Here is a 20978-nt window from a genome sequence, read left to right on the forward strand (position 1 = left end):
GGTCTTTTGTTCATTGAAATAAAAAGCATGCTTTTTTTTTCAGTTCTTTATTTTCTTTCCTTCTCCACACTGCTGCCACCTGCTGATTCAACAGGGCTGAAGGCGTGATCCATGCTCCGTCACTGGTTAACCGTTAAGAGGACAGAGTGGCGTGGTGTCAATGTGCACCAGTCACTAAGCAGATGGTCAGAAGCACAGTGTGTTCAGTTGGCTGTGCAGTAGGTAAACAACCCACTGCTTACACACAGCGAGTAAACACAATGAAATGCCCTGAAGTTACATTCAGTGAAGTGAGCTGCAGTCGTAGGCACAGTGCAAAGATGCTACATAAGCTTACAGATAGATACAGACTGGAAGACAACATGCAAGTTAATACACATGCTGCCAACACTGACAGAAGCAGCAGTCTCATCACATCTCACACAACCAGCAAGTATGTGTCATTTTATATACAGCAATGTACATTACTATTTGTATATTAACACATTACTGTGGGGAGCATGGTCAAATTATTTAATTCAAATTACTAAATACCTTTCATATATTACCTTGTGAATATATTTTGGCAAATGTGTACATCAGCATTAGTCTGTCTACTTCTAACCTTTTATTTATCAAGGTCATTTTGTATATCATCAAAAACATAAAAATGTGTTGTGAGGAAACAAATCTAATCAAAGTAAATTGAGAAAATTTAAATTTGTTGATATTTAGAAAAAAGTGAAAAGACAAAAAGGTTTAATCATCAGGAAGTCAGGTAATATGTCGAACAATTTTGTCATAGGAGTTTTAAAGTTGACTCTTGAACACAGCAGTTGCGAAAATCTCACCTTGAGATCCACATGATCATCAACCTCGTTAAGATTCCACATCCTCCACTACTAAGTGAACCTTGATGGGAGATTGTGTCATTTGCGATAAGATCAGAGTAATAATGACAAGTACATTTGTTTATGTTGGTGACTAAGCAACCTGACAGTCAAACAGAAAAGCTGTGACACATTCTTCCCTCTGAGGGAATGACAGAACCGGTTTTAATGTACTGCCTGTGTACTTGGCTTCATCCATCGGCCACTGGTTGATTACACAATCTAGGATCATTGAAGACCAAACAAGGCTGAGGAAGACATGTTTAGCGTAATGGACGTCCACATCAGCTTTCGAAGGCTGCATTACATTTTTTTAAAGTAGCTTATTAATATGGATTAATACAAAAAACAAAAGCCTCTAGGAAAGCCCCTGAAAGAAGATAATGGATGTTCCATTTATCCAAGGTCTTCTAGCAGACGGAGGAAGGCTACCTGATCATTCCACCTCAGATTGAGGGCATTAAGCAGCAGAAAGGAAACACAACACAACAGCATCTGTCACATGCTCTGTCTGAACCCTGAAATCACCTCGAGACTGAGGTATAACCAGCCAACAAGACAAAGGCTGTAAGCTAACCATCGAAAGCGCTCAGTGATGCTCGGACATTCAGCTTTTCGGTTTCTCTGTGTATAAGTGTATGCATGTCCATCTATAGTTAGGATGGCCGATATTGCCATACCATCATTGTGAGGGCATTTTGGTTGCTCCTCACATATCAGGTTAAGGTTAGGGTAAGGGGCTAGGGAATGCATTATGTCAATGAGTGTCCTCACAACTAAAGAGAGGCGTGCGTGTGCGTGTGCTCTTCATGTGCGCATGGCCACTCCGAACTACACTCAAAACTCCTGGATGACCCTGAAGTGGTTCTCGATGGAGGGCTGCTCTTCCTCAAAGTGCAGCTTGTTATTCGGACAGGCCCCGAGCTCCTCCAGGGTTTTGATGAAGTGTCCATGCTCGCGGCCCACCCAGGCCCGCATCGGGTCGCGCACCTCATAAGGGGTTACATGGGCGTGAATTGACACCCCACTGGCAGCGAGCTCCTTCAGCACCCCCTTGTCTGTCACCCAGGTCTCACTTCCCCCCGGGTGGCCACCGTCCAACCAGTACATGGCAGAGAGGCATTTAATGAAAGGGGACATCTGCGGGTCATCGCGGGCCCCGCCCAGCTCGTACAGCATCTGGTTCAGCACCACGCAGCCTTTGCTGAAGCCAACCAGCATCAGTGAAAACTCTGAGGGGATGCTATCAGCACCTCCTTGTGGCTGGAGGGGGTTTGGAAGGTTGGCTCGCTCCATGCCGTTGCTCAGTAGAGCCCTGCAAACAGAAATGTTGATCAGATTCAGTGCATCATTCCAGCAGTACAGGCTGCAGTACGTCCTAATGTTATAAAGCTCATGCAGATGTCTTGATACCTTCAGGGTCTATGAAAATTTAGACTATGTGTCTCTCGGACTATTTGCCACTTCTCTTTGACAGTACAGCTTTTTGAACTGTCATGTTTTTTAGAACTTTACATCATCAGCAGTTAGCATCACAAAATTATACAGCAACTAATGTTGGGTACTAAACCTTGATACTTTCTCAGTACTATTTAAGATCAGTCTGTAAAAATACATTTGAGTATCAAAAACTGGCATCAAATGCAAGTTATTTTCTTTATTCAAGAGCGTGGTCTTTCCTTTCGAAAGCAGGACTTATTGATTTCAAATTCACATTTTGTTATGCTTTCAACCAAAACCCTCACTCTAATAGCCCCCGTTTGTGCTTAGATTTGCATTGCTTGTGCTCAAACTGTACTCTTGCACTCAGATATGTTATTTCCTCTGCTTCAGGACTTCTATTAGCACTCACACTGCTTCTGTATGTACCTGAAACGCCTGCACTGAGATTTCTACTCTGCACTTGCGTTATTTTGTGCAACAAGTCACAAGACAGAGATCGTAAATAAGTAAAGCTAATGCACCCATAATAAGGGGGGGACACAGAAGTCTTTCCAAACACCCAAACATCTGAATGTAAGCATTCAATTTGAGCAGATGCAGAGGCCATTTGAGTGTGAGCAAAGGGTTTTGAGTGAAAGAATGACAAAATCTGAGCATGAAATAAGTAGGTGCTGCTCCTAAACGGAAAGACCACTCTCTAAAGAGATTCAAAAAAATACATAAAAATGGACAGATTAAGGATCTTACACTGAACTGTTTGATTTAAATTGTTGCCAGCTGCACAGGGAAATTATTAAATTGCTGTACAGCAGCTCGTGTTGAAGCATTTAATGAACATGTTTATATTTGGAGGGCTATCAAACAAAATAGCGTTGGTACTACTTATTAAATTCATAATATTGTTTCTATTGCTCAAAATGATCAGTGTGTCAGCATCTACAGTATGTAGTAGCTTTTAATTATAAGTAAATAAGACAAGTAGATCACGAAGCTGAATGTGTCCGTCGGCTTTAATACTCAACTGGTTCCTGGTATTTACTGATGTACTGTAAAGTGCATTATTTGTATATAAAAAAAACATCATCCTCCTTGTTTCCAGTCTTTGTGCCTTCATATTTGACAGGACCGATATGAAAGAGAACCATTGTATCATATGACTCGGACCTTTCCAAATTAAAAGGACTATTTATTTTCAAATAATAGCATGTGGTGTCATCTGAGTCATATAAATAAAATGAAGGCTTCTATTCAGCATAATAAACACAATAATTACAGCACAGATTAAGTATAGGATTTTATTTTATATGCTTACTGTATGTTCTAAAGCTAAATGTGTTAGAATGGAGCCTTTACGTCAGTTGTCTCTTTGTCAGCCTCTCTACCTAATGAGTGTATGAGCTGAAAGTGTTTTCACTTCAAACAGCCTAAACTCATCATGTAAAATAGAATCCAGCAGGCATGAGCAGAACGCAAGGCCAAAAACCTGAGATGTCGAAACGCTCCAAAGTCAGGTGAGTACTCTGGTGCCCCGAACATGTTGCTCTCCACAAAGTTGCGGTAGCAGCTGAACTTGTGGAGATACATGCGTGAGGCTCGGACCACCCAAACATGTTGGTCGGGGAACCGTCTGCCCAGAGTGAAGGCCACCTGCTCCAGACTCCAGGAGAGCCACAGAGCTCCCTCAGGCTGCACGGCCATCTCCTCTTGGAAGTTCTGCCCAAAAACACACACAAATAGACTCTTAAAATCTAAATACATGTTTTACCTGCACACACTGGATTAAAGCAGAAAATAGGATATGTTCATGTAGCCATCACTCGGCATTTACTTGTGTGTAAGTATAATCAGCTAATCCTCAAGTCTGTCTCAAATTAGTCTGTTAGCACAGATCTTACACAGCTTCACACGATGCAATGAGGGCATGTTGTATAACTTAACTCTTCCTGGGGAGGAGATGGATTTGCAGTGGCCATGTCAATGGGCCTTTAACACTTAAAACCTTAAGACAGGACACACACATATTTATTTCTCCGTGAAAATATCGTACAAGTCAAGGATATTCGCAAAATACTGTTTAACAAATGACCAAAAGAAACCACTGCTGGTCACAGCCGTGGTGAGTCTGCCCTTTGGTCCACCTAATTAGTTCCATCAGCAGCTTCTTCTCAGTGTGCTGTCACACTGTTGCTGTGTGGTCCTGAACACAGAGGCTTCATTCTTTTTATTTATATGGAAACGTCGCGGTGACGGCGTCCAGCGCATATGAGCATCTCCTGGGGAAGACCAGCACACTGTGGGAATATTAACACTATTAACAAGTTGCCTAATGAATTGCAGATGAGGACAGTGAACAGAGGAGCTGGACAGAATTAATGAAGGAGGCTCTTAAACTCGCTAGAATATTTGAAAAGAAAAGTGTGATGCCTGAGCTTGTCACTCATCTAGACACATGCAATTGATGAGTAAGAACTCTTCAACTTCCTTAAAAATGTAAACAAAGGATATCTGACACGGCTTTGCACAATCTAAAAGCTGCTGCCATCACAAGGCTGGCACACCACTGCAAATGTGTTCAGAAACACCCCTCCTCCTTACTGATCACCTTGCAGTTTCTCCAAACGCATTTCCCTTTTTTATTATGTTTCATGCTGATCAGATAATTCTTCAGGACACCTTAAACAGTGAAGTTGTTTGTCTGTAGCGCACAAATAGCTAGAGGTTCAATGTGCATCTTAATGTTACGCAGAATGCAGCATCTGCATCTAGACTGCAAAAAATAAAGAGGAAATTATCACATTCACAAGGGTTTCCATCACTGCTGATCTCAACCTGAGCCGATGAAAACCTGGGCCTACTGCAGTCATTTGACCCAGGAGTGAATGCTGATTTTATCCACTCCCACTGCAGACACAAGCCAGATGTTATCTGGTATAAGTGGATTTTTTGACCGGGTGGAAAAGGGGGATTATTGGATGGGACAAAGTCAAAGTACACTTTAAATACATTTTGTCAAAGATGGTTTATGTCATTTTAGGTAGTTGTGATCACACTTATGTGTATCCAAGGGTTCATTTTTCTAAGTTTGGTTTTAATTAGTTATAAATGCTATAAAAACAGGGTGAAACATCAGGATTGACAGTCAGTTGTCTAATAAATAATATTCTTAATGCAGTGAATAGGTACAGCGTATGACCGATTCCTGAGTTTCACAGTGTTGGTATGTTATTCACACATCTTAGAATCACTCAACATCTTTGTGTTGCACAATATCTGAATGTATATAAAGTCTTTTGATCCCCTCACTAAAGTGTCAATTGAGTGTGCAATGTGTAACTGTCAATTTTTTGGTGATTCAAACCATAAACTCCCTAAACTGTGGTATTCTGGGTATTGAAGTTTGTTAATTTAGAGCTCTACTCAGATAAAAACAATGACAGTTTTAGCTCTCACCTGAAAATGGTGTTTGACTTTCAAAACACTGTTCGAGCCGACAGCCAATAGCACAAACAGGAATATCTGCAGTGACAGCACCAATCACAATACACCCATGGGCCCACAGGTCGTCATTGGATGTTCCTGATGCGCAGTGCTGTGTTTTAGGATTTGATTTGGTGATGAGAGAAGTGCTGCTTTCAGTGAAATGCTTTGACTTCATCACTAAGCTCTAAACAAACTTTAATGAACATCCATAAAAATAAACTTCACTTGATATCAAACATCGCTGAAAGCCATCCAGTGCTACAGGGTCAGATATCTGCCCTCACACGGGGAAGTCCTCTCTCAGATTTGTGTCCTCCCAGTGAGAGGAAAACCAACCCATTATAACAGGAGTCCAACAGTGCTTTCCCACTTACTGTCTACGATTATGTGCAGGTCATTATTCCCTGAGCTGGGTTCTTATGAAGTAATGAAACAAAAAACATCACTTCCTCTGCTGATAATCTTTAACAGTCACATGTGACACTAATTAGGTGTCACATGCAGAAAAGAAAACTGCAGAAATAACCTCAGATAGAATCGAAAATGTGGGAATAAAGATGGCCGAGTCATTGTGATTACTTTTACTGAACCTTCACCCCCCGGGATAACTTTAGTTCCTTCCTCCATCCCACTCACCTGTATATCTCCGTGGAAAAACACAACATGCCTGCTGCTCTTCTCCTCTGGTTCGGGGTCCCCCTGGTTGTGTGTGTGAGGCCGCAGCAGCAGCAGGTCGTTCACTCGGCTCGGGGAGTCTCCAGGCACCGCAGGGAGCCTCTGCAGCGGGCTCCCGGAGCACGCATCTCGGCTGGTCGCTGCTTGCAGCCCCGGAGGCTTGGAGGATGTCGCTGCTACAGAGGTCATTGCTTTGGTCACAGTTGACAGAGTAACATCCACCTCAGCTGCTCGGGGGGGGGACAGGGAAGGTCAAATAAATCGGAAACGATTTCTTTCTCACCGCAGTCGCACCATGTTGCTGTTGCCGGACGCTAGCGTGTTAACTATCGATAGCAGTTCTATGCTAGCGCCGTAGCATCACGTTATCTGCAACTAACATCAGAGCCTCATCGAGACGCTATGTCGCGTAACACACCGCAACATGTCGCGTAACACACCGTCTTCTACCCGTTGTCTGTCTCCAGCTGGGACAGTGTGACACCTGAAACGTAGAGAGTTTGTCTCATGATGACAGGTTTTACTGTTGCCTGTCCACTTAGAGGCGCTGTTTGTCTAAACACGAGCACAGAAGCTGCTTCGCACTAGTGAGCATGTCTGTTCTTGTTCTGCTTCACAGACACCGTCGCGTAGAGAGGGTACACTTATTTCTACTTCCGCGTTCGGCAACCACACCATTTACGTTCAGACAGAGGCAGTTTTATTTATTTTTTACATTTAAGAGCACCACATTTAAGAACACCACAGAAATAAAAATAAGTCCATTTAAAATGTAGATAGCACAGTTTAAAATAAACTAGTAAAGTAAATATACCATTTTAAAGTTTAATGCCAACTTCAAATTTGTTAAGCAGTTTTCGATCTGGTTTTAAAAAGGTGATGGTTGAGGATAAATTAATTATATAGAAATAAAGTGTGATTGAATAGAGAAAGGATTACACTGATGAATAAAATAATATTTAAGCTGCATGTCAAATATGCAAAACAGTCATGAAACACGTTATCCATACATACGCAGTCAAACGTACATAAAAACAATACTTCATTCAAAAAATGTCATACTAAATACAAAGAGTGACAAAAAACTATAAACATGTTTCAGGTTCATGACTAAATGCTCCGTCTTCTGAGACGTTTTCCGGTCAGTTGTAAACAGGAGTGAAGCATCTTGCACGGAACTCTCACGTCATTAGCTACACATGCTACTTGTGTCGTGGAGCTGGACGAGCCGTGGATTGGCTGCTGCACTGAAGTCAGAAAACTCCGTGAGTGTTTTCCTCGTGATCTGCACATGTCACTTCTGAATGAGATATCAACCAATGTAGGTTTGCCATGTTCCCTTGACATGTGTCTAACCTGCGTGCTCCAGGTCCATGTAGTGAGTTAATTTACACCAAGCTGGACTTTGAACTGATCTGTAACAGACACACACCACTGATATGGAGCAGCGCCACTCAGTGTAATAACAGTTCCCACATGCCACATCGGACGACTCTATTCAACTCTTGGAATCATTGAACTTCCAAATATAACATATGCAGGAGAAGACTGTACATCAGTTGAAAGGTAACCTGGACTCTGCAACATACTGTGACTCACATATTACACTGATTTACACCACTCCAGAAACTTACATTAGATCACTTAACTTACACATCAGGTTTTGATGAATGAATTATTGAGGTTGAAAATTTGTTGAGAACAAAATGACTTGTCTTGCACTAGGAGGAACCAACCCAATGCACCAGGTTACCTAACCGCTGTCAGGGTAATATTAGCTATGACATTGAGGTCTGTGCGACCCTCCAAGGATATGCCTCCCCAGGCCATCACTGACCCACCGACAAACTGGTCATACTGGATGATGCTACAGGCAGCGTAACGTTCACCCCAGCTTCTTCAGACTCTTTCACGCCTGTCTCATGTTCGCAGTGCAAACATGCTCTCATCTGTAAGAGAACGGGGGCCAGTGGTCGACCTGCCACTTCTGGTGTTCTATGACGAATGCCAACCGAGCTGCACAGTGCTGGGCTGTGAGCAGAGGTCCCACTAGAGCACGTCAGGCCCTCATGCCATCCTCATGGAGTCTGTTTCTGACAGTTTGGTCAAAAACGTGCACACCGGTAGGGCTCTGGCGGTGCTGCTCCTGTTCCTCCTTGCACAAAGGAGCAGATACCAGTCCTGCTACAGCCCTGTCCAGCTCTCCTTGTGGAACAACTGGTCTTCTGGTATCTCCCCCTTGCTCTTGAGAATGCACCGGGAGACACAGTCAACCTTCTTGTGACCGCACGTATGTGCCATCCTGGAGGAGCTGGAATCTGTCACTTGTTCTTTGGTTAAAGGCAGCTCCTCAAACCACTGATGGACTGATGATTAAAAGCAATTATTCATCTGAAATAAACAGCTGACACATAGGATGTTCTGTTCAATGGCCATAGAGAACTTCTCCACTGTCAGCGACAAAAAGCCAACATGATATAATTGCCACAAATGCACATAAGGGCAAACTTAAATGTACAAGTACAAAAATGGAAAATATATAAATATCAGTCACGTTTTAAGTGAAACTGAGTCATTTTTGTTAAACAGAAGCCACTTGTAGCCACAGGTTATGATTATGAGATGGATAGATACAAGCTAAAACGACAGAATCACAATTTGTCATAAGGAATCATTGAGTCAGACTGGTGAGACACTAGGTTCAATTACAAAGAGTGATATCTCTGTAAAGTTTGCTTATATTGGCCAATAGAAGCCACTATAAGTCACCAAGTCTCACAGTAAAAGTGAAGCCTCTTAGTGTATTGAACTGAGAAGCAGTGTGCTTTAATGCTAGGGAATTCAACTATTCATTTCAAGAGGAACATTACTGTCTTACTTGAACATTTGTCTTCATGCATTGGAGTTAACACATTCATTATCTTGGCTATTTCTGTCCAGTGGAAAATTATAAATCACTGTGCTTTTATTTAGCATTTTTTTCCCTAATATTGTCAGTGCACCTCATATTTAAGTCCTGCACTCTCTGCAGCAAACTAGGAAGTAATTCAGTGTTATCACTATTGCAGTAACATGGCGTCCAGCTCCTTAGGCAGACGACTGGTGGCTTGTCTCCTCAACATTTCTGAGGCTTGCAGGAAAGACCTTGTGGAGACTGTGGCCACGGCAGCTTTGTACAACACCGAAGGCAAGTACACTGTTCGTCTGTATCAGGAGACATATGAGTTATGACTTAGTTTTCAAACCTTAGCATTTGTGAAAGTAGCTTTTAAGTGCACAAGTTCAGCATCTACATACTAATTCTACATAGGTCCATTTGTCTCTCTGTATGCATGTATGTATGTGGGGCGGACAATTTCCCACGTTGAATTTCAATCCTGCACTGTGCATTTTTCCATCACTTGTGCAGATAATTCCCAGCATCCTTCACACTACAGCAGGGCTATTGAGGCCTGCTGGAGTGTGCAGGACTAGTCAGGTAAGTTTCGATGATATTACTGGGGAAAATATATAAGCATGTTGATTGAGGATTGTTCATCCAGCCTATTTCTATTCATTTATCCATCAATTGTAAAATATTTTTAAAGGCGATTCCAATTGGCCAACTATTTATATCTCTGGCATTGCATTAGTGATTTTTTACAAGCTTTTTTCTCATCTTATTCTACAGAACACTTCCACGTGCACTATCTCATGTGTGGAGACATTTCACCCCAGCCAATGGAGAAGGAAAGGCTGTTTACATTTGCAAATACTGTGCAAAGACCTATGTTAAGAATGACACAAAGATGCAGAAGCATATAGTCAAGTGCCCAAAGTTGCCTCAGGGCTCAAATCAGCCTATGACAAAACAAAATGTTTATATTTATGTCTGTATATGACAAGGTAAATACAGTTCAATCAGGAGAGACTTGATTTCCAATTAACAGATTTTATTCATTCTCTTTTTACACGCACAGAAATGAGAATGTTAAACAGTCTTTGGCATTTTAGACCCCTGTGAGATGTCATCAGGATTTAGAAGGGGGTGTAGCAGAGCATCGAACAGGAATACCCCCCGGGGTCTAGACACTGGTGGTGGTTTATCGTCTAATGTAAGTTTGGAAGGCAAATCTAATGCTCGTAGTCCTATTGAACTCGCTAGTGTGGCATCCTCTGCCCTCAACCCTCACAAGGGTAAGGAAAAACTACAAAAACCTTGACAGGAAAAAAGTAGAAACCTCAGGAAGAGACGCATGCAAGGGATCCCTCTTCCAGGATGGACAGAAGTGCAATGAATGCCACTAGTAATCGTATCTTGATAGGCAGTTTTGAAAATTCTTTGTCCGCGATCAGCTGCCACCATGATTGGGCGCTGCTATGATCCTTGATCCATTGGCGTAATCCGCGATCCGTTGAGGTCGGGGTCCGGATGAGGTGAATGTCCTCGAGCCGGGGGGAGAATGGGGTGGAGGAGGGGTTTCGTTTTCATTGGGCGTTCCTATGTATAGGAAGTCTACCTGACTGAACTTACGCTAGCTTCATTTAGTATAAATTACCCACACAATTTCCAGTTGATTCCTGTTAACTCCCGCTCCCAACTGGATCAAACTGCTGATCAAAAATGTCTCACCAGCAATATTGTCTGTCCCGCCAGATTTTTTAGATAATTTGATTATTTTTATTTCACCATATCAGACTGACACAGACATTCACTGGAATAACTGCAGGCCAACATTCACAGAATTCCTTCCTATTTAGCAAGTTGTTTTCAAAGTAAAAGCCCAACATTTGTTTTGTTGCTTTAATGCTTTATGTTGAGCTGAATTATGCAGGTTTTATGTTGAAAAGTCACAAAGATGTTTATTTTAACATGTGTACCACTAGCTGTTCGATTGAGTAAGAACAACTTAAAAAAGATTCTGCTGATGTTTTCATCTTGCTTTTTAGCACTTAATCACGAGATATGTTGGACTGGTAAGGATTCACTCTGTGGGGCCTCCGTTGCTCGGGGACAAAAGGACAATGACAGTCTAGTTGCATCACTTTGACACAATCTTTCTTTAATTGCAGCTTCCGAAGGATGCAACCCCTGAATTGAGACTGTGACCACAATGCTTGTCGAGCAATAAACTCATAGTTTAACAGCAAAAACATGATTTTACATCAGACATTTTTGTAATTGCTATTCATCAGGTGCTAGACGAGAGGGGACCACAGTGCTGAACATCTTTAATGATCATGACTACAACCGCTCTGTCATCACCATTGTGGCCAGCATTGACTCCATCAGTGAGTAGTGAATCTTTGTTTTTTTGCCATTTTTCATTTATTTTGCTGCTCTGAGGAAAAGATAGAGACTTTGTCTTTGTTGTATTTCTGTTGCTACAGTAGGGATTCATTTTCTGTGCCCATTTTTAAATCCTCTGAGGGGTATTTAATCCTTTAATAAGCTTTGTTAGGGATTTAAACACAAAAAAATCTGGATGAGCAAAGCTCATAGTGAAAGTTTATCTTATTGAATACGTATCCGAAACACAACCCTTTTGACAATGTAGACATTTTTTTCAAGGGTTATACTTTTGTACTCCGCGCTCTCTTAAACACAAATAAATCCACCTAATCTAATGCACAAAACTGTAACCTAACAAAATAACTGCATCAGATAATAAAATATATTTCACACACATCACATCTGGGCTTCTCATGCACCTTTTATTTGATATGTTTTATGTCTTTCAGGGGAGGCAGTTCTGTCTGCATGCGAGAAAGCCTGCGGGCTGATTGACATGTGCGCTCACAAAGGTGTCCACCCGTGTATGGGTTCCGTCGACCTCATACCCATCTACCCACTGGGGGAGGAGGTGCGAGTGGAGGAATGTGCTAAGGAGGCTCGAGGTGAGATGCCATTTGTGCATGTTTGTGTTTGTGTCACATGTAACATATCATAGCCATTTTGAAACAAGAATTTCGGAAGATGTCCGCACAATTTGATCCACTCATGAACATTGCAGCAGTAGGCTCTCTGCTCAGACGCATTCCCAACAACACAGAAATCTCTGCAGCGTTCAGGTTAGGGTTGGTGCAGGCAGAGGCAGGATGTAATCTATTAATTCTGCTGTGGAGAGCACATGTTTTTTGGTTTTCTTTACATCAACACAGGCGTCTGCCCTCATCACCACAACCCTTTTTTTCATTTTTGCAACAGTTGAGTATCATCAACGTATTGGTGGCAGTTAACCATGCCGAGGTCCTCCTGCTGCTCTCTCACATTGGCTCATTCAGACATAATCCAGATTTTTTACTACGCTCCCCCGGCTCATGTGTCTTTGAAAAGTGCACATGATGACATGCACTTCATTTTTCGAATGAACTAACATGTCTGTGTACTCGTCCGGGCTCAGCTGTGGCTAAGGGACTGATCGAGAGGGTCCATGGCACCTCTACCTTCCTGTTTGGCTGGGCAGACTCCCCCCTTCAGCGCGGGCTGGCACAGAGGAGGAAGGAAATGGGCTGGTTCAAGAAGACAGCAGACTTGCAGGTGATCCAGGTTGACATGGGGCCGCAGCCACATAAACGATACGGCGTCACAGGTGAGACAGAGCTGGCCAAAAATGTAAAAATGAATCTCCCAGACATGCTGACGTAGGTACATTTTTCAGCCTTAAGGACAGGTTACAATATCTCTTTGCCATGATTATTCAATGCTGTTGACTTTATCTCTTTATTTATACAAAATTGTTGTTTGTTCCAGCTTGACCACAGGCCTTCTCTCTTCTCTAGTTTGACTGTATTAATGGCAAAAACAACAAAGCCCAAATAAGACTCTAACAATGCCCAACAATACAAAATGCACATGAAAAATGGAAGATAAAAGAGCTCTTCCATATTGATATTAAAAAATTCCTTATTGATGTGACTCATTTCAGAGTTGGAACAATTTTCACTTTTGTCGTGTGACGTTTGTCGAGCAGTGTACAGGTGTGAGAAGAGTAATCAGTCTAAAATGTCACAATGTCACATTATTATTTCTTATTATCATCATTATATCTCTAGTTTTAAGTCAGATTGCTCCTGAGAGAAGGTTGTGGTTTAAAACTTCTTTATGGACAGAGAAAGACAAATACTTGATGAACAGCCAGCAATGTCTAACAAAACTGTTAATTACATTTCCTCACAAAGAAAATCAAAACAAAAGTGTTCTGTATCTCTGCATTGTCTGTCCTCTAGGCGTTGGGGCCAGTCCATACGTCATGAACTGCAATGTCACGATCGACACTCAGGACATCGCCATAGGACGTAGCATCGCCACAGCCATCAGAACGTCGACCCCTGGGGGCGTACCAGGGGTGCAGGTGCTGGCACTGCCACATGAGGGTGCTGTGGAAATTGCCTGTAATGTCGAAAGCGTGAAGGGGAGCCCACCTACTCACATGGGTGCAGATGAACCCTGGCCGTCTTTCAACATTGAAGGACAGCCGTACTATCATGCCCCGGCTTCTTTCATCACAGCGAGAGTCATGGAGCTAGCAGGGAGGCAGGGGGTTGGCACAAAGGGCACAGCGTTGGTAGGGTTCACTCCCCATGAGTGCAGGGGCTTAGCAGAGTTAGCACTGTCTCAAGGGATTGCTGAATTCTGGAAAGAGAAGCGCAGGATCCGTATGTAAAAATCTTTGCCTGAACCTTTGAAACCTCAAATAAAGTAGCACAATCTTTGTTTTGTGTCACTGTTATTATAAAGACAAGTCATCGCTTGTTAAATCTACCACACCTCTGTTACCATATATCACATTTCCATGCATGTGCTGCACATATGCAGTTGAGTTTACAATGACAGTTTACCACTAAAAATTCCTAGTAATTTGTGACTGAATAGGTCTGATTTTGCATAGAAGGACACAAAAGTGACTTTTTCAGCTGTCGCTAGCTGATTTTATTACCTAGCATAAGCTAATTTACCAACATCAGGACTTCGACTTGGCTGTAAACCTAGTACTCAATTGTCTTTGAAGGTTCCCATCTGACTTTAATGTCTTTGTATACATTTCATGGCTACATACATGATATTATGCTAATATAATGCTACTGATGCTAAAGTTGCACAATCAAGGCATGCTCAGCAGCTGATTATTCATGTAGAAAATATGAAATCTAAGGAGCAGCGTTATCCTTGTATTGGTAGTTAGCCTCCGAAATATACTACATAAAGTTGTTTTCACAGAATAATGTAGTTGGCAGACACTGTGCTCTCTTGCTTGGGAAGTCATGTCAGGATACTGCAGTAGTTGCTTAGCCAAGCAGAGCAATGCCTGCAAACTCACCAAACTCCTAATTCATTCTCACTACTCGTCTGGGCTCACCACTTCAGAATGGGCAAACAAACAAAGTGTTTGGCAAATGCTCAGTTAAACTGTTCATTGTGTAATCTTCATTTGATTGTGTACAGCTCTGTGTCAGTTTAAAATTGAATATGTTGATGGCATTGATCTATGTGATTCCCTTAAACAGCTCAAAGATGAAAACTGCACTGTTGTAATGTTGACAAGCAGTTGTGTCTGATAACATTTTGGGGAAATATTATGGTAAATAAGTACTGATCATAGATAATATTTGAAAAGTTCCTGTTTCTATTTTTTTGAGTACCTACAATAATTCTGAAAGCAAAAGATGAGATTTTGGTTGCTGAATTTCTTCTCTATCTTCTCTATTTTGTGTTTGTGTGTGTGTGAGCGCACACGTCCGCATGCAAAACACGTGCATATTAGCTATTTCCTGTTTTGAGAAAATTGGATGCTTGTGTTTACTGATGAGTCTTCCTCTAGCAACCTCACCATGCAGTGTGTGTGAAACAGCTATTTTTATCACAAGTGATGGGCAGAATGTTCTAGAAATATCCAGGAATAACATTTATCCTTTGATAAATATGTTACATTTTATATCATTTGTGCTGTTAACCACAACAAAATACATGAAACTAATATTTCTTGTCAATTTCTTACACAGTGTAAGGCTGTGATGCACAGGATTAACAATTTAATAATAAAGAGGCGGGTTTGGCCAGAGGACAGGTCAGGAATTAACTGGGGCGAGATGATTCCACTCATTCCTTACATAAGGCTAGTATAATACATTAAATAGCAGCACATTCATTGAAACAGGATGTATGGAATTCAGTCATTAGGTAATAATAACTTATATAAGAACATATAATGCAGCATAAATGTACGGTCGGAGTACGTTTTAAAAGCCATAAAATGCATCATATGATGTATCTAATGCCATATGTAATGAAATGTAATGATTCCACTGGCAAGAACTGTCTCTTCTGCATACACAGCTAATAGCTGCCATGCATTGCAGACAAGCCAAGGTAGTGTGAATCATAATCTTCTTCTCATTTATGGTCCTTTCGTTATGTTGTGTAACTAAGTATATTTTGCAGCATTTTGCAGAATTCAACGTTGCGTAAAAATTACACAGAAACTGTGTAATTTTTCATCAATGTGTGCACGCTTCTTTGGATAAGCTCTCTTACTGCATGAACATTCACGTTGTTTGCCATCCAGCTGAGGCTCTTAGTCACACAAGCAATGCAGCAGGCTTCAATGCAGCTTCATTTCATGCGTAAATACATGCACGCACGTACACACGCCGACACACGCACGGACAAACACACACATATACATCCTTTCTATCGCCTCTCTGCTGTCTTTCTCTCTCTTTTGTATCTTGAGCTTCATGCACACAAATTTACTCTATGGATGGTGCAAACACACATACACACACAGACACACACTCACACACAGAGAGGGAGACACACACTCAGCCTGCCAGGCTTGGGAGCATCAAGGCCCAATCTAGGTCACAGCATAAGCCCAGAGGTATCCTAGTCTTGTCTCCACACACACACACAATGGAATGCAAGCACATTTTTAGCATGATCACATGTCTTGCATATAAAATCAATTTTTACTTGACTCATTTTACCTCAGCAAGCAAAGAAAAGAGGCCCGTTTTGACAAAAGACACACCTCCTATACCAGGAAGAAGACGACTAAAAAGAAATCCAGCTAAATTCATATTTCACAGAAATCCCCTTCCTCTGCCTCCCAAATGACCCGATTGTTTATGCGACTCAGTTGAATGGCTCTTATGACTGTCACAAGGTCAACGTTTCCTTGATGAAGTGATTCATCTACAGCACATCCCTGAATCAACATCCATTTCAGGGATACCTCCCACTGAAGTCTATAACCAAGATCCATTTTATTGTGGGTGGAATCTGCTTGAAATAAAGATGTGCATCTTCCTGCATGCTGCTGCTGCAGTTTATGTGCACCCTTGCAGCAGAAGCACCATCGCATCCCTTTGATATGACTTCGCCTGACAGCCTATCATCCGAGATGTGACCGTGTGTCACGGCACAGAAATAGAGGAGCTTATTTCTTTCTATCAGCCTTCTATAAATATTCCACAGCTCTATGTTCTCTCTCCCACTCTTTCTTGTTGCTTTCTCTGTTCTCCCCATCCCTCCCTTTCTCCATTCTCCCCCTTGCTCTCTGGCTGTCCATTTTTCCCTACACATCTGTGCCTCCCACATCTTCTCCTTCCCCTCCGCACTGTCATATAATGTGGAGAAATGCATCTCTTTTCATTGGAGAAGGAGGCAGCAGTGCAGAGGGGAACCAAAACACTCTTGTGCAGCATATCTGTTTTGAGCCTGTAGGGTTTGTTTTCCCCCTCTGTCAGTCTTGTGGGGCCGTTTAGTAAAATGACAGTGAATTTAATCACATCTCCTCCTCCTTCTCTTTCTCTACTGTAGTACTCAATGGATCTCTCTCTCTACTCTCTCTTTCTCTCTCTTTTTATCTGTCTTGATCATTCCAGATCTAGATCTGACAGTACGCAACAACGACAACAACTACTATTATTATAAATTCAATTCAATTTTATTTGTATACCGTCTAATCACAATAAACATGATCTAAAGGCACCTTACAAAAGGTACAGGAAGGAGGTCAATTTTTTTTATAGAGAAACCGAACAGTTCCCACGATGAGCAAGCACTTTGTTGTCTGAGGAGATGAAATACTCCGAAAGAAACCCCTAGCAGAACCAGACTCCATGTGGGCGGCTATCTGCCTCCACCGGTTGGGGTAAGAAGGAAAAAAGTAGAGATGTGTGGAAAAGAGAGGAGAGAAAATAGATTCTTATTATTATTATTTATAATAATGGATGCTGCTAATCACACTGTTACATCTAAAAAATATCACTCATATTTTCATGCAAACAATCATTGTGACAGAGCTAATTTAACTGTTCCAGGTATCTCTCCCCCCCCCCCCCTTTCTCTCCCATTAGTCCAGCCCACCTCTCCCTCTCGTCCCAACCGGGTGAGGCAGATGCGGTCTGGTTCTGAACGAGGTTTGGAGCTGCTCGTTGTGGGGTTTCTCTATAATGTGATAGGGTCTTGCTATATGCCTTGGGATATAGCAAGGGATGTATGTTGTGCATGCGATTTGCTATACGGATACACCTGAATTGGATTTCCTGTGAGCAAGCGCGGTGTGGCAGTTAATCCCAGCATTTAATCTCATTTATGACAGCTCTGATGTTTGAATCAGAGCTGTCATAAATTATAATAAAGAGATAAAGGATTTAATCTGAAACAAGGGAGACGCTTCTACGTTAGCGCCCGCTGCCAGTCCCCTAAACCTGCCAGTGAGGAAAGTCAGTGTGCCACCTATGAAGTCAGCAGTCCCAACCCCCACCCCTGAACACATGTTCAGCATCCTTAGCTGGGCAGCACTGAGACACACAGCTGAGAAGCAGAGAGAGAGGGAGGGAGAGAGCAGTGAAGTGGAAACATGGGTGAGCGTCAGAGAGACAGAAATAGAGCGATAAAGCAGTGAATTGGGCAGAGAGAGGAAGAGGAGGAGGAGGAATAGAGCCAGTGTTCCGGCGAGGCGGCGATGCTTCGTGCAGACGAGGTCGTGTTTTCGTAGAAGAAAGCTGGCGTCGTGTGTGTGGATGTGAGAAGCCCGTGGATTTGCTCCCTTCGGAGTCTCTGTGGAATTCATCGCGTCCGGAACCCGAGCAGCTGCAGACCAAGGATGCGACAGCGGCTGGATGCTTGGATCCATGTGGGGCCTGTGACGTCTGCACCCCCCTCCGTGGCTGTCTTCCTCCCCCTGTAAGAATGTCTCCGGCAGCCCTGACCCAGATTGTGGAGTCGCGGTTCTTGGTTGCTCTGTGAACGTGAATATGCTCTTCTCCTGCCTCTGCCCACATCTGTCTCCTGTGATACGCGCACTGTCACGGTGAGGATGCACGGCTCTGACCTGCACGCTTAAATGTCAGGCTGATGGATTTTGACTGTGTGTGTGTGTGTGTGTCTGTGTGTGTGTGTGTGTGTCTGTGAGAATACGTTTACAAATCACTACGATTGTAGATGCAGTTTCTGTTTCTTGGACATAAGGACAAAGAAATAAGAATATTGAGGCTTCTCCTTGGCTTCACAGAGCACCGTAGTGTGTTTATGACGATTAACTGAATGCCAAATTGTATGCATGCAAAATTCAGAATAGCTCCATATATAATGTATGACCTGCGAGATATCATGGAGAGCAACAAGTAACTGCGCCTCCCCCCCAAATAACTAAAGAAAGTAGGCTAAGATGACCCTAGCAGAGAAAACCATCATTTATTTAAGTCCTTTTGGTTTCTGAAAGCATTTGCCTCAAGTGTGCTTGGATGGAACAGTGGACATGAGCTAGGCTATTTGTTCCTTCATACTAAGAAGGCTGCATTCTATTCAGCTAGATCCCAAATGGCCCAGTCTAATAAAAACAAAGTTAACCAAGGTAGTTCTTCCTCATCCTGGTCAGTCTCAGGTTAGTTCACCTCAGTTTGTTCCCTTCATTTGTCACACTTGACTGATGAGAAGTTGATGAGATACTTCAGATCAGCACGTTCAGTATCACATAGCAACAACTAGTGGGCATCAGCTCACTAGAGATCAGACACATTTAATTGAGTATTTACACACACGGTTTATGATGGTGGGTGTAGAGCTCAGTCCTTTCACCTGTGATGATTATATTAACTGTAGCTTTTCCTTGGATTCTGATTTGGTAGTGATAGTGAGAAATATTCAATTCCACTATAGGGCTGTTAAAAAAGTTTACATAGAAGTGGAAGGGGTGGCAATATTTTTTTATATAAGGAAATGACACGCATTTTCAGATTGTCCCTTCAGGAAGACATTCATGGAGACAATTGACAGAAGGAGCTGTTCCAAGAATGCATCAAAGCCACAGATCAGGTCAACAGCTTAATCATCTGATGGGCTTTTCCATAAAAAAAACAATTGCAACTTATAGATTTAGCAATATACGAGAGAGTCAGCTCACAATTTTGGAATTTTTGTCATTAACAGACTTTAAGATAAGATGTGATCAACTTTATCGATTCCACAGCAGGGAAATTCACTCATTACAGCAGATGAATGTCTGACTGATGTGTAAACAAGAGAGCAAGTGATGGTATAAAAATAGTTATTTTATTTAATACTTTATAAAATACTTAAGACTTTTACATACTTTAAAATAGTTTCAAAAGTAAACTAATAAATGAAATATTGAAGCTCAGTTCACACTACAAGTGATGGTAGATTTATTCTAGATTTTTTTTTATGTAGCTGTACACATTTTCTTTTAAAATGTGGCCTATATCAGACTCCAACGTGAACATGGCCCTGATGTGACTTGCATGCACAGAAGATCAACAAGATGTCACAGGCAGGAAGCTGTGTAAAAAAGTAAACAAGGAGAAGAAGTCAGCGATAAACATGGGGGCCACAGGTGTAAGTTAAAGGGATAGTTCACAGAAAAATGAAAATTCACTCATTATATACTCAACACTATGCTGATGGAGGGGTGGGTGAAGTGTTTGAGTGGCTGAGGGGTATAGTGGTCGTCCTGCAACCTGAAGGTCAGCAGTTCGATCCCCAGTCTGACCCATCTGCATGCCGAAGTGTCCTTTGGCAAGATGCTGAACCCCGAATGGCCCCCCCATAGAATAACAAAGTGCTGTGAATAGATGCACTGTATGAATGTGTGTGTGAATGGGTGAAAGTAACACTGTACTGTAAAGCGCTTTGAGTGGTCATCAAGACTAGAAAAGAGCTATATAAATACAAAACCATTCACCATTTACAAAACACTTCAGTAGTATCAGGGGTAAACAGTGTTGCAGCCAAAGTGACCTCTGCTTCAGACGTAATAAAACAACAGAAATAAACACAACATAGCTCCATACTGCTCGTGTGGTGCGACATTCAAATTCGACTCGAAACTGTGTAATTTACACTGTGTTCTAATCCTAGAACTCAGCAACTGGAAGTGGCAATGCTAGCTGACATAGCAGGACAATATGAACGGTCACCCGCGAGTGACATAGAATAAGTTTGAAGAGATTTACCATGGTGATTTATTGTTCTTTTTTTACCCAATTGCTTTGTATGTTAAATGT

General features: G+C 42.1%; 2 protein-coding genes across 3 annotated transcripts; one reads left to right on the forward strand and one right to left on the reverse strand.

Annotated features, from left to right (window-relative positions):
• Window positions 1-9: 9 nt before the first annotated feature.
• Window positions 10-7067, reverse strand: c13h2orf69 (chromosome 13 C2orf69 homolog). The gene is made up of 3 exons (XM_062402017.1): window positions 6429-7067; window positions 3796-4025; window positions 10-2184 (listed from the first exon to the last, which is right to left on the reverse strand). The coding sequence occupies exons 1-3, from the start codon at window positions 6654-6656 to the stop codon at window positions 1707-1709; spliced, it is 936 nt and encodes a 311-aa protein (XP_062258001.1). The 5' UTR covers window positions 6657-7067; the 3' UTR covers window positions 10-1706.
• Window positions 7068-7594: 527 nt separating this feature from the next.
• ftcdnl1 (formiminotransferase cyclodeaminase N-terminal like 1) lies at window positions 7595-14162 on the forward strand. Of its 2 annotated transcripts, none has more exons than XM_062402842.1 (6): window positions 7595-7732; window positions 9536-9654; window positions 11643-11738; window positions 12189-12344; window positions 12851-13039; window positions 13677-14162. In XM_062402842.1, exons 2-6 carry the CDS (start codon window positions 9540-9542, stop codon window positions 14111-14113), a joined length of 993 nt encoding a protein of 330 aa, XP_062258826.1. In that variant the 5' UTR covers window positions 7595-7732; window positions 9536-9539; the 3' UTR covers window positions 14114-14162. The 2 variants fall into 2 exon arrangements, with proteins under 2 accessions (XP_062258826.1, XP_062258827.1); XM_062402843.1 differs by lacking the exon at window positions 7595-7732 and adding an exon at window positions 7912-8033.
• Window positions 14163-20978: the final 6816 nt, after the last annotated feature.

This window comes from Platichthys flesus, chromosome 13, assembly GCF_949316205.1.
Source record: "Platichthys flesus chromosome 13, fPlaFle2.1, whole genome shotgun sequence".
Lineage (NCBI taxonomy): Eukaryota > Metazoa > Chordata > Actinopteri > Pleuronectiformes > Pleuronectidae > Platichthys > Platichthys flesus.

Coding starts and splice junctions, on each gene's coding strand:
- ftcdnl1 (XM_062402842.1), top strand. CDS start 9,540: ATGGCGTCCAGCTCCTTAGGCAGACGACTGGTGGCTTGTCTCCTCAAC. Junction 11,739..12,188: donor GGCCAGCATTGACTCCATCA/GTGAGTAGTGAA, acceptor TATGTCTTTCAG/GGGAGGCAGTTCTGTCTGCA. Junction 13,040..13,676: donor TAAACGATACGGCGTCACAG/GTGAGACAGAGC, acceptor TCTGTCCTCTAG/GCGTTGGGGCCAGTCCATAC.
- c13h2orf69 (XM_062402017.1), bottom strand. CDS start 6,656: ATGACCTCTGTAGCAGCGACATCCTCCAAGCCTCCGGGGCTGCAAGCA. Junction 4,026..6,428: donor TTTTCCACGGAGATATACAG/GTGAGTGGGATG, acceptor GTTTTTGGGCAG/AACTTCCAAGAGGAGATGGC. Junction 2,185..3,795: donor GGAGCGTTTCGACATCTCAG/GTTTTTGGCCTT, acceptor TTCTGTTTGCAG/GGCTCTACTGAGCAACGGCA.